General features: G+C 50.7%; 1 protein-coding gene across 1 annotated transcript in view; it reads left to right on the forward strand.

Moving 5' to 3' along the window:
• Nucleotides 1-12,864, forward strand: part of Plb1 (phospholipase B1) — a 104,602-nt gene that overhangs the window by 67,787 nt on the left and 23,951 nt on the right. The window contains exons 35-43 of the mRNA XM_055622056.1: nucleotides 771-822; nucleotides 1,205-1,285; nucleotides 1,810-1,875; nucleotides 2,612-2,712; nucleotides 4,372-4,453; nucleotides 5,114-5,218; nucleotides 6,505-6,600; nucleotides 7,393-7,464; nucleotides 11,814-11,879. Coding sequence (XP_055478031.1) covers nucleotides 771-822; nucleotides 1,205-1,285; nucleotides 1,810-1,875; nucleotides 2,612-2,712; nucleotides 4,372-4,453; nucleotides 5,114-5,218; nucleotides 6,505-6,600; nucleotides 7,393-7,464; nucleotides 11,814-11,879 — 721 coding nt within the window. The remainder of the gene's footprint in view (nucleotides 1-770; nucleotides 823-1,204; nucleotides 1,286-1,809; nucleotides 1,876-2,611; nucleotides 2,713-4,371; nucleotides 4,454-5,113; nucleotides 5,219-6,504; nucleotides 6,601-7,392; nucleotides 7,465-11,813; nucleotides 11,880-12,864) is intronic.

Consider the following 12,864-nt stretch of genomic DNA (forward strand, 5'->3'; position numbering starts at 1 on the left):
GCACATATGTGTGTACATGATTGACTAACATGTGTGCAGGCCCACGTGAGGAATCGCAGCCACTGTGACAAACAAGAAGGGATTGTGCTAATGTGAATGCTTTCATGGTCACTGTACCTAAGCATCAGAGCCTCAGCTTCCTGGCAGCTAGGAAGAAAGGGAAACATTCTCAACTTTCACACAGCCGATTGCATGCTCTGTCCCAGCTCCACAAAAGAGGCAACTGAGTTGGCTGCAGTGGCTCACACCTGTAATCCACGTGGTGGAGGACTCGAGCCAGCCTAGGTTATGCAGTGAAATCCTGCTTGGGAACAGAACAATGAAGGCAAATGGACTCTTAGTTTATGAGATCATGAGCATGAAGTGAGATCCGTAGTCGCTTTGACTACAGCCCAACCTGCTGTTCACAAGACCATTTGCCACAGTATATTTAAATATTTATTTCGAATGTGTTGAGATGTATTTCTAAATATGTATTTCATTCATCCTTTCTGTTCCCTCCCCCCAGTTCTCTTCTTCCTGACAAGGTGTGTGGGTTGGATGTCCTGTCTCTTGCTCTCTGTTGAAGTTCGGCCACACATAAATACCATTCTGTAATGATCTTTTAAGTTTGGGCTACTCAGTCTCTCAAATAGTCATCCCTGTGGCCTGTGAGCCTTGGAGTCCCTGCAGCTCATGTAGCATCATGGAAGCCCTGTACATAGGCCCTGTAGGGTAAGAGGACAAAGATGGACACTTCCTCAGCAGAACGACTGACCTTCTCTCCTCAGGAACCTTGCAAGCCAAGTCCAGACTCTGGTTCAGAGGATGAAGAGTGACCACGTGAGTCAGATTGATGGTTACTGGTAAAATAAACGGTTGTTGACTAGCCAACCAAGACCTTCCCAAATGCAATGGTCTGCCATGAAATTGAGCGAGCTCCCTGTTGTAAAGGCATTCAAGCAGAGACAGGGAGGCCCTTGTCTAAAGCCTTCCAGAGGATATTACATCAATGGGGAGAAAATGGTTGCTGGTCACCATGACCTTGAGGTTCCATCCTGTTGCCAAGATCCTGGTCTATAAATAAGCCTCGAAAATGCCATCAGCTCTGAGGTTCCAACTGAATTATTTCAAGTGGACAAGGAAGTCACAGGGGCTGACTGGATTTCCTAGAGCTGTGCTGGTTTGTCGGAAATGATGACAGTTTTCCTCCCTCCCGATATAGAGAGTGAACTTCCGCCAAGACTGGAAGGTCATCACAGTGATGATTGGGGCCAGTGACTTGTGTGACTTCTGCACAGATTCGGTAATGGGATATGGTCTGGGCCTGATCCTGGCTTTGACCATCGGTCTTTGGGGATCTTCTCTATGAGAGAACCCCACAACTTACCCTAGGGGGCATTCAACCACATTCCACACGTGGACACATAACCCATGCACACGTTCATGCATACTCCTCATAGTTGGCCTTGTGCTGACTGGTATCATATGCCTGTCCCAGGTAGTCAGGGACCAGGGAGCACATATATGCTGCTGCTTCTCTTTCTTACAACTCCTGAAAGAGAAGACATTATGGACCCCAAGCATCTGGGAGAGCTTTCTCCACTTTCCACTGTGGTTAATGGTTCCAGTCTTTTAACTGGCCTGTAGCTCTAACAACAGTGAAGTTAGGCACCCAGCTTAGATTCTGATGTGCTGATTTACTCACAGATGGTGGTGAGAGGGAAACAAATCCACAGGGTTGGACCCAGAAGGGAAGCTCACAACTGCCCCTTCCTCCTCCTCACTGAAACCAACAACTCCTTCTCCCCACCCCCTTTCTCTTTCCAGAATCTGTACTCTGCAGCCAATTTTTTGGACCATCTTCGCAATGCCTTGGACATCCTGCACAGGGAGGTGGGTAAAGTTTTCAGGAACTTGGTTACAGATCCAGTATGGTGGAGATGCAGGTGAGAGAAAAGAGGAAGGGTGGAGCCAGTGGGCTTGGGCTCTGCCCCTATCCAGAGGCTGCTGTCTTATTCCCAAGTCAGCTACATTCTATTTGGAATGAGCTCCGGAGATTTGGGGTACGAAGAAAGAACATCCGTTGGTGTTAGCGGCTAGCCGATACCCAGGCTTGGCACTGCAGTTTTGAACCACAGAGTGTGTGTGTTGAGGGAGCCCCTATACCAGGCCTCACTTCTTTTACTCCACTGCTACCCTGGGGCAACAGCAAACTGCCCTTGCTATGCCTGGGGAAATAGCACTCTAACCGGCAGGTGCCGTGCTGGGTAACTGAGTCTCCTGTGTCTGCTCAGAAGTTGGCCCAAGTCAAGATGGCAGAAATTTGTCAGGAACCAATGAGCTGGCAAACAAGTGCCTATCATGCTGTATTTTGGCTCAGTAAATGATGGCTCAGCAGAGATGAGCCCTTAACATTTCACTATCCGTAGGCGCCATCTCTGCTGTAGCTGTGCAGGGCACTCCCCACCCACTGGTGTATTTGTGTCATGCGTGGGCTGCAGCACTCTACAGAGTAGTCTTGGTGGGTGGACCTGTCTCTTGAACTCAAGGGATGAGCTGAGCTGAAAGTCTAAAAGGAGCCTCTATCCAAACCCTGGGAGCCCTTGCTCACTTGCAGCCTTCTCTTTAGGTACCCAGAGCCCTGGTCAATCTTGTGGACTTCATGAACCCTGGTATCATACGACAAGTGTTCCTGAAGAACCCAGACAAATGCCCAGTTCACCAGGCCAGGTAGGCAAGCACTGTTCACCAGTTGAGAGATAGCCTAAGCCCTGGTCTGTCCTTCCCATTCAGCAGTGACCCTTCAGGGTCTCAGCTACTTAGTCTGTCTAAGGACTTGTGCTAGCATCATTCTGTTCTTGAAGGTCAAGGGCCTTGGTCCTGTCCTTTACCATATCCCAGATGGTAGGCAGAAACTTCTATGATAGCAAGAGCTACCGGGGCTACTGTTGAGAGACTGAGTAGCCCAAACTGAAAAGGGCTACTTTTCAGTGGTATTTGTGTGTGGTTAAACTGCAATGGAGAAAAAGAGTCAGAACAGCCAACCCAGGTCAGGAAGAAGAGAGTTAAGGGGGGACGGAAAGGATACGTGTTTTGCTGCTTTAAGTGGGTGTTGGGCACGCAGGTGTGTGATTCCTCATTCTTCACACCTTTTTCATTCACCCATTGACCTAACAAATCTCACAGAATTCACTGTGCCCCAGGCACCGTCCTGAACGCCTTAGAAAGACAGATGCCCTTGACTTAGGATTCTGACTTTTACAATGGCGAAATAGCCACATGCACTCATACTCAGACTCTAGTCTTTCCATGGACTGGAGATATGTAGTCCCACGCTCTCAAGTGACCCTGGAAGCAGCAGCAAGCTGCCCCAAGAAAGACCCCCCCCCACCACCACCACCAAGGGGAACAGCCAGGTTACTCTGGTGAATGGGGCTCTGATGTAATATTTGGCAGGGACAGCAAATGATTTCTCCTCGTTTTTGGGAGAGGTGATGCATCTGTGTGTGCATGTTTGTATGGGGGAGCACACACGTGCGGACGTGCATGCACACATTTGTGTGTGCCTGTGAAGGCCTGAAGTTGGTGCCGGGAAGCCATCCTTGATTGCTCTTCCACCTCATTCAGTGAGGCAGTGTCTCTCCGTCAGCCCCAGAGTTCACGGGTACGGCGAGTCTCACTAGGCAGCTTGCCCCAGCAATCCTCTGTCTCCATTCCTTAGGCTGTAATTACAGGTGGGCTGCTATGCCCACCCGGCATTTCGGGGGATTCTGGGAACCCAAACTCTGGCCCTCCCACTTGCACAGCAAACACTTGAACCAGGGAGGCATCTCCCCAGCCCAGAAAATGACTTTTAATTCACAGTGTTTCAAACTTGCCATGAGTTTATTGGAACGTAACATCCAGCCTTAAGTCAAAGGTCATCTTTAACTTTCCTCTTGATATTAAGTATATACGAATGTAACTAACTCATAATCAAAGGAAAGGGGTTGAGATAGTTTTGGAGGAGCATCCCAGGATATGAGCATCAGAGCGCTGGTTGGCCTGCTTCAGTACTAGAGGATGCATCGCTGTTTGTTTGTTTGTTTGTTTGTTTTAATTAAACATTGCATTCCCATTGCCTGAATTCATTTACTTGGGCCTAGCTTCTGAAGCCCAATCCTAGTACTTATTAAGGTGAACCCATTCAGACTTCAGATTCCTCTCTTTTGTCACTTTCTCTGGTGCCTGAACAGGTGTCTCAGAACCTCCAGGTGCCTGTGCTCTCAAATCAGGGCTTGAGTGAACTTTGTCTCCCCCCTCCCCGCCCCACCAGCTCTGGGTAGCCAGAAGCAGTCCCTGAATGGAGCTTCAGCTGTGGATCTTCTTGCCTCCCCTTTCTTTGTACAGTGTCCTGTGCAACTGTGTTCTGACCCCAGGGAAGAATTCCCCTGAGCTGGCCAGGTTGGAGGCCTTTGCTCAATCCTACCAGGTAAGGCAAAGGGGGGGGGGGGCTTCTACATCCTCCTCCTGTATTCTTCTTGCTACAGCCCAGAGCCCCCACAAGGGGAGGCATGAAGGAAATAGAGCAAGACATCAGCCATCTTGTGTCCCTCCCTTTGCTCCACCTAGCAGAGGGTCTCAGTTTCCCTGGTTGTAAATAGCCCAGTGGCATCCAAGGTGACAACACTGGTGTGGCTAAGATGCTGCCCTCCCCGGAGGACAGGGCAGCTATCATTGTTAGCCAGTAGGCCTGGGATGCCCCATGAAGCCACACTGGAGGCCAGCCTCTTCCTATATCCCTGCCCCCCCCCCACTCTCACACCAGTCCCCACAGGCCACAAGAAATGCAGGCTAGGAGCCTGGTGTGCTCTGGAGTGTCTTCTCTGTCTTTTGTTCTTCGTGGGACTTTCTTCCCAGCCCTTTAGAGATGGCAGGTTTAAAACAAAACTAAACAAACAAACAAAAAACAAAAAACAAACAAACAAACAAAAAACCTATTTCCAAAATCTCTGAAAGGGGATTTGCTATCAAAAGCATTTACATTATGTAAAAGACTGAGTCAGATTTCCTGTCCAAGTGGATGGGGACAGAGATACCATGCCCTTACCCTACCCTGTACTCAAGGCTGCTGCTTGTGTGTTGTTTGCAGAGTAGCATGCTCCAGCTGGTTGAGTCAGGCCGCTATGACACCCGGGAGGACTTCTCTGTGGTACTGCAGCCCTTTTTCCTCAACACCAGGCTCCCCGTTCTAGAGGTACGCTCCCTTGCCTCCACCTTGGGCTCTGGAGGAAGGACTTCTAGGGGCATCCTTGCAAAAGAACAATCAAGGCGAGAAATGGAGGACCTCGGCAGCATGAGAATAGTATCATTGGAAGGATACAGGGAGTTCTGCAGATGCTACGCCGGCATGCAAGGTGCCATTTACCACCTGAGCCCAGGCATTATGCGCCTCACAGATAAGATTGCCACAACTGCCTTTGAGGATGCTGTGACCCCACAGAACAGAAGGACAGAGATGTGACATGCCCTTCCTAAAATCAGAGATCGTATAAAAAGACAAGCAAAGCTTGTGGCTTCTCTCACATGTGGCCCCAGCCGTTTTAAAGGAGAGCTCAGGCGCTATGTCCCCACCTACAGGCCATGCCCTTTGCCTGGCGCTGCCTCTCAGCGCAGAACTCTGGGGGCAGAGCAGGTAAGGCCTCTATCCCAAGACCTCATCCAGAAGGAGAACAGAGCCGGGTCTCCAGGTGCTACAGAGAGAAGAGCTGGAGTCAAATGCCTGGCTAGCCTGATGCCAGCTCTGGCCAGGGTTGCTCGGTGCCCTCTTCCATCCTCTCTACCTAAATGCAGGGGATAAGGATTAGGAAGGAAGTGCACCATCCTCCAATTCCCACTCCCCACCTTCCTCTGTCACCCCCCTCACCCCTTTCCCACCCCCACACCTTGTTAGTTTAGTATTAGTTACTTTTTCTCATCTTAGTCACAAAATACCTGACAAAAGCCATTGAAGGAAGGAAGGGGGCATTGGTTCTGGCTCACTAGTTTTGGTCTAAAAGACACAATGTATCCTGGCAGGGAAGGCCTGGTGTCAGGAACTGAGGCAGCTGGTGGCCTTGCCTGCACTGCCAGGAAGTAGAGAATCGGGAATGCATCCCCAAGTGACCTCATCTAGAAAGTTCCTCATGAACATGCCCAGAGGCTTGTGTCTCCAGGGATTCTAGATCCCGTCAGGTTGATGTCAATATTAACTGATCCACCACTCACGACTCCTTGAGAACTGAGAAACTTGCTTCTTCTCTACAACATGAGTTAGGCAGTATACAAATGTGCCCAAACATAGAGTGGAGAACGTGGAGGCCAGAGAAGAAGGTACAGGCTTGAGGTCACCCAAACCTATTTATCTGCAGGATGCCCTCATGTCCCTCAGGTGTTCCCACGGAGGAGGGTTTTCTGTGGTCAGTCCCATGGACCACGTAGCCTATGGCTGCCTCTAACCCCACAGGACCTGCAGGAAGGTCCTTTTCCCTTTGTCTCTTTCAGGATGGACATCCAGATACATCCTTCTTTGCCCCAGACTGCATCCTCCCAAACCAGAAGTTCCACTCTCAACTCTCAAGAGCCCTTTGGGTCAACATGGTAAGATAAAGGACCGCTTCTGGTAGGCTAGCCTAGTGCAAAGCACCAGCCCTACAAAATGTGGGGCAGATCCAGAGGATCGGCAGCTGGCACAGCTGAAGAAGCCTACAGTGTGGCTGTAGGAAAGCCTGGAGATGGACTTGGCCGGGCTGCACTGCCTGCTGTCCTCTGTGCTTGGCAGCCATGATGAGGGAGGCTGTCTTCACAAAAGCCTATCAGGGGGCTGGGGAGATGGCTTCAGGGGTAAACCTCAGTTCAGAGTAAAAGCAGGTGTGGGGGCACTCTTCTATAACCCCAGTGCTGCGGGACAGAGATGCAAGGAGCTTGCTGGCCAGCCAGTCTCGCTGGAACAGCATGCTCACTCCCAAGTTTTTGTCAGAGTCCCTTACTCAAAAAATAAAGTGGAGAGCAGTAGCGAAAAACCCTTGACATTGACCTCTGACCTCCATATCGGCACATACAAGCATGGTTACCCACATATCAATGTGCACGCACACACACACACAGCAGGAAACCCTCATTTATTAAACCTTTTCTTTACACCGTTACGAAAGCTAGGCAGTTGAAAACGTGTGATCTCCTGTTAGCCCCTGCACAGCCCCACAGGAAGTGTTTTGAGTTTCCAGAGAAGCTAACTGACTTGCTCTGGATCCTGCTGCCAACATCTGACAGATCCTGAAGTCAAAGCCAAGACCCCAAAATGTTCTGAGCCTTCCTGCTGCAGGAGGCTGCCAGGGAGTGTTCAACAGAAACAAACATGCTTGGTGCGTTTTTCTTTTCTTCCCTGATCAGCTTGAGCCTCTGGGAAAGAAAACGGATACTTTGGACCTGAAAGCATTCATAGCCATGGCCTGCCCAACCCAGGTAATAAGGGAGGAACTGCTTTGCCTGTCCTTATCCTTCTCCTCTTCCTCCTCTTCTTCCTCTTCCTTCAGTTGGGCTTGCTCAACCCCTAGGAGAGATGGGCTTGGAGGAGGGGGAAAGGGAAATGCTTCCTTGGAGATGGGTGATACAGATGGGTCCACACAGAAAGGAGCCTGGGCAACAGAAGCCAGGAGAGCAAGAAAGTGTGGAGCAGATGGGAGTGGCTAGATGTGGGTGGGAGGGCCAAGAGAGGGACCAGAGAGCCCAGAGCCTGCACTGGGTATTTTCCCTAGTGGGTGTCTGGCCAATGATGGAAGCCACAAAGGGAGAGCTTGAGTGTACCAGCCTGAATTGGCATAAGGGACCGCTTAGGGCTCCTTTTAAGGAGGAATATGCTAGATGTGACTTCAGGCCTGGAGTGGGGGCAGGTTCACGTTCCCATTGCCTTCAGCTCCTGCTTCTGATCTTGTCTTATGGCTTTTTAACCAAATATGGCCAAGGCTAGAGAGCCCTTAGTGGCCATAAAAGCAGAGCGCCTGACCTAATCTGGGAGGCTGGGTTTCCAGCCTGGGTCAGGCAGCCACCAGCCTCTCCCACCCTCCCTACCAGGCAGAGCCTCAGCCTAGGCTCCCAGCTCCCTTGGGATAACTGCTGGGGAGCCCAAGAAAAGGGGAACCCATACCCTGCTCCATGCTCCTTGTCAGCTGTGTTTTCATCTCAGCCTTTAGTGCCTGGCTCAATCTGTTATACTGTGGGCCAGATTGGCAAGAAGAAGGGAGAAGAGCAATGGGTTCCGTGACTGGATCTGGTGCTCCAAGCAAAGAGAGTGACTCTCAGTGTGCATGGGTGCATGAGTCCCAACAGTTGATCAGATGCTGGGGGGAAAAAAGGGCTTGGGGGACGTTCCTCGATGCCATGTGTAAACATACTCACTGCCCCTTCCCCAGGCTGCCCAGGGGTGTTAAGGGAGGGGCCTGGACAACCTGGGCAGTAAGGAGCATCTGAGGACTTAAATCAATGATCACACCATAATTTCGCTTCCCTTTTCTTTGGGCACTCTTGTATGTATGTGTGTGTACATGCACACACGGAGGCCAGAGGTTGATGTAGTAAGTCCCATGAATCCTCCTGTTTCCACCTCTGGCTTCTTGGATAGGCTCTGGGGATTCAAATTCAGGTCCTCATACTCGTGTGGCAAAGACTTTGCCAACTGAGCCATCTCCCTGGCCTAAAATTGAGTATCTCAGTATGATCAGTAGAGCCATACTGAATACCAACCACAGGAGTCCCCTCCAGTGTGTCAACCCTCAGCCATCATGAGCTCTTCCTCCCAACAAGTATATTGTTTGCCAAATTGAGGATGCATCCTGGGTCAGGGAAAGTTCCTTCTGTGTGAGCCCGAAGGCAAAGTATGCCCTCTTTGTCCCAGTTCAGGCAGGGAACCCTCAAAGGGGTGATGCTCTACCTCGAACCTCAAGCTTACCTCCTCCATTCCGGACAGAGCCTGACCTAACTAGCGATGAGGTGAGGGGAGAGATCCAGATTCCTAGAGCCTGTAAAAGCCCAGTCCAGGAGAAGCTGTTACTAAGCAACCCTGGAGCTCATTCCAAAAGGGTCCATCTGTTGGCTAGCCCAGCTTCACTGCACAGCATCTCAGGTGCCATCTGCTCCCTGCCCTGTGCCTCAGAGCCATGCAGAAGTCCACCGTGTCTCTGTGAGCTGATGGGGCCCAGGCAGTGCATATTTCCATCCAGGCTGTGTCTAAACATAGAAGCACCAAGCAGGATGGGGGTGGGGGGAGGCGGGGGAGGGGGGGGAGCGGGGCAAGGCAGCAAGCTGAGAGTGAGTACTTCCAGTGCCCTTCCCTTCTCCAGCCCCCAGCCTCACTGCTACCACATTCTGCTGTTCCAGGAAGGGGGACTTCACAGCGCACCGTGGCTTTGGGATGTATTCACAGGTTGGCTGAATTATGTACAGCTGAGTCTTGATTAGCTCTGTGGACTGTTCTCCCTGCCTGCATTAACTGTCTCCCCGGCCAGTTCTTTCCCTAACCCCAGAGCTGAGCCATCTGGAAAATGAGCTCCGTCTTCTTTCAGCTTCTTTTCTTCTCTTCCTTTGTCACAGTCAACTTGCTCTTCCTTGGCTGGAATCTGCCCCTTCTTGGATTTGGAAAGCCTTAGACACCTTCATTTTGTTCTGTCTCATCTGGCTGCCTCCCTTCCCACCTTTCAATGGCATCCCTATGTCTAACCCTAAAAACGCCCCTCTCAGACTTTCCTGCCTCAGTCTTACTGTCTTCTCTGAGTGTGTGTGCATCCTCTCACCGAGGTTGATCTATTTCTAGAGCCCCCCACCCCCGAACTTCATAGCAACAGCTTCCTTAGTCTCTCACTCACCACCGTTCTTCCTTTCCCAGACACCAACCCTATATTTCCAAACCCTTAAAACACATTTCCCCTTGGAAGCTACATATGGTATAAAATTGCTGCTCCTACCAAAAAAGGGAGGTAGGAGAATTCAATGTCTATGGAGCCCAGCAGAAAAGCCCCCTCCCTTCTCTGCAGAACTGTCTTTTATCTAGCTGTGCAGCAGCCTAGTTTGCTGGCCGCTGACTCAACTTCTGGCTCTCACCTGGACTCTGCCTCCATGGCAGCCCATGGCAACCAGGCAGCATCCTTTCTACCTGCTCAGGCTGGCAGCCAGGAATCTCTCACGAAATCAGCTCCACCCCAGGCCTTTAAACCAGTCTGACTCACGTGCACCAAGGGATGGAGAGCCAAGAAAGGCAGAATTCCAAGGTCTCTCTCTCTCCTCTTATTCCTTCAGCACTCTCACTTCTCCCCCAACTAATGGATCCTATGGTCAGATAAATAGTTATGTGACTCCTAGCTCTTCCAGCAAGGTAAAAATGGTCTGTGTTTTCTGCTCTCTCTTGTGCTGGCCACACTGGTCCCAGCTCCAGCCAGGGCTTCTCTGTGGAGGGAGACTCATAATTAGCACCCACACCCAGTCTTGTCCCGAGGGATGTGTGGTCCCCAAGTCTTGCATCAGTCCGTCGGCAAATTCCAAACTCCTGGGTCTGTAGTTCTTCCATTGCTTGGGAGTATCTCATGTCCTTCTCCCTTGTGCCTAAAGGGACAGATCTGCTGCCTTCATCTCAGTACTGCTGTGGGCACAGGAACTGGACACGGGTCCAGGTCTGTCTTCTGCAGAAGGCACCCAGGCTGCCCTCCTGGGTGACTGTTGGCATGCAGATGACACTGATCGGAAACAGCCTAATTAACTACGCTGAGTGCCACTGCAGGCTTGTCTGTCTTGCACTGGTCTGTCAGCCACCACCTGCATGTGGCTGGCCTCTGTTTCAGATGGGAGTGCCAACACTGAGAAGGGAAGGGGAAAGAGGCCCCAACATTTTAACCCTCCTCTTCCTCCTCCCTCTCTCCTCCTCCTCCCCTCCCTCTCTCTTTCTCCTTCTCCTCCCCTCCTTCGCCTCCTCCCTGAGCCAAAATAAAACCTTCTCCAGCTGAGTTTACCGTGGAGAGTTAGTTTACAACCACCTGGAGCTGATCTCTAACGACATCTTTTCCAACCATCTGGCTTCCCCTTCTCATCTCCCTGCACCTCTTTTTTCCAGCCTTGGTCTTTCTACTCCACAAGCATGTTCCCTGAGTGTCCCTAGCCCTGGGTCTATCCCATTATTTTCTGGTCCAGACCTTAGGTTGACCTCGCTTCACTCCATTTTGTGTGTTTTCCCCTCCCCTGTCCTTTCCCCTGGTTCTCCTTCGCAACTTCCTCCTCCCTTCTTTGATTAACCCGTCACCTGCAACCGGGTGGGCTGGGAGTGTTGACAGGGCTTGGATCAGCACTGATTGTACAGCAGATAGGTGAGGAGAGCCTGGCAAGCAGGTTCGTCAAGGGGGTAGCACACGGCACAAGGAAGAAAAAAAATAGGACAGATAATAGACTACATCAGTAATCTTAATCCTTCTTCTGAAAGAAAAACACTGAAATGTGATTCTTTGGCCAGAAAAAAAAAAAAAAAAAAAAACCCACGAAGAAAATTGGTAAGCCTGAGAGAGCTGTAGAGATGTGTAATTGCTACAGACTACATGAGCTCATGGAGCCCAGGCGGCAGGAGGTGTAGGGCTTTCTCTAAGCCTTTTATTTGTGCCTCCCTGGTTAATAAGCGTTTACAGAATCCCTTCCGGGAAGGACTGAAGTTCTGTCTGTGCAGGCCTTTCCATTTGGATGCAAAACCCTGACAAATAAACCTAGAAGGCAGGCTGGTTAGCTCACCTGCAGCCTTCGTGCTGTTAGATAACCTCGGCGTAATTTATCTTTCCTCCTAGGACGAGCCCTTCCTGAGAACCTTCCGGAACAGTAACTACACGTACCCTACCAAGCCAGCCATTGAGGTAAGCTATGACTCATGCCTGTGTCTCTTAGATTCAAGTCAGTCCCACCTGCCAGGGACTTGGGGCGTGGTGCAGATTTCACTGTTAGTTCAAGCACAAATATACCCGTCTTACATACTGGGCATTGGAATGCACAGAAAAGGGTCCAGAACCAAAGCCCCAGGATAGTCCTGACTTGTTCTCAAGTTGCCTACCTGACGTCAGCGGCCAAGAGGAGGAAGTGCCAGCGATCAGTGTGTGCTGACCTTTGCTGTCCAGGGCTCTGCAACATTGTTTTTAGTTAAGTGGCTCAGCCTTGCAGAGTTGGACAGTGGGGTGGGGTGGGGGGGTACCAGGAGGTGAATATTACTGTTGGGGGTGGGAAGGGAATGTGAAGTGCCATCAACTTCCTGAAGATGGAAACCTAAACTCAGTGGGAAGGAATCTCTGTGCCAGGGGTGTGGCCCCAAAAGGAAGCTGACGCACATCCACACCAGACCCATCCTTACGAGGTGCAAATCATTTAGTCCTGCTCTGAGCTTTCAGGACCCTGTGACTTTAAGGATTGACACTCCAAAAATGGCTTGCCAGATCCTGGACCACACCACACCTTGAAGGACCTAGGCCTGGTCCAATGGGACAGAGACTCAAACATTTCACATTTGTGCTCAGGGCTGGTGGGGATTCAGAGCATTTGATGTGGACCTGACCTGGGTAGTCAGAGCCCAGTGGGGAGTTCACAACTGTTTATTAAGCATCTAATATGTGTCACACACTTTTTCAGGGAGTTGGAGTAGATTGAACAGATGGGAGACCCATCTGCTGAGTTGAGGCATCTAGGACATAGCTAAAACGATCACTTGGGATAGGGACAGCCTTTGCTCAGTGAAGGGAGATGGAACAAAGCACAATAAGCCAGGGGAACGGTGGCCAATTCTGGTGCACCGTAGCTGCTTAGCCTGTCTGAGAAGGGGAGGTTTGAACATGCAGGATAAAAAGATGCCAC

Source organism: Psammomys obesus, unplaced genomic scaffold (genome assembly GCF_907164565.1).
Source record: "Psammomys obesus unplaced genomic scaffold, mPsaObe1.curated_primary_1811, whole genome shotgun sequence".
Lineage (NCBI taxonomy): Eukaryota > Metazoa > Chordata > Mammalia > Rodentia > Muridae > Psammomys > Psammomys obesus.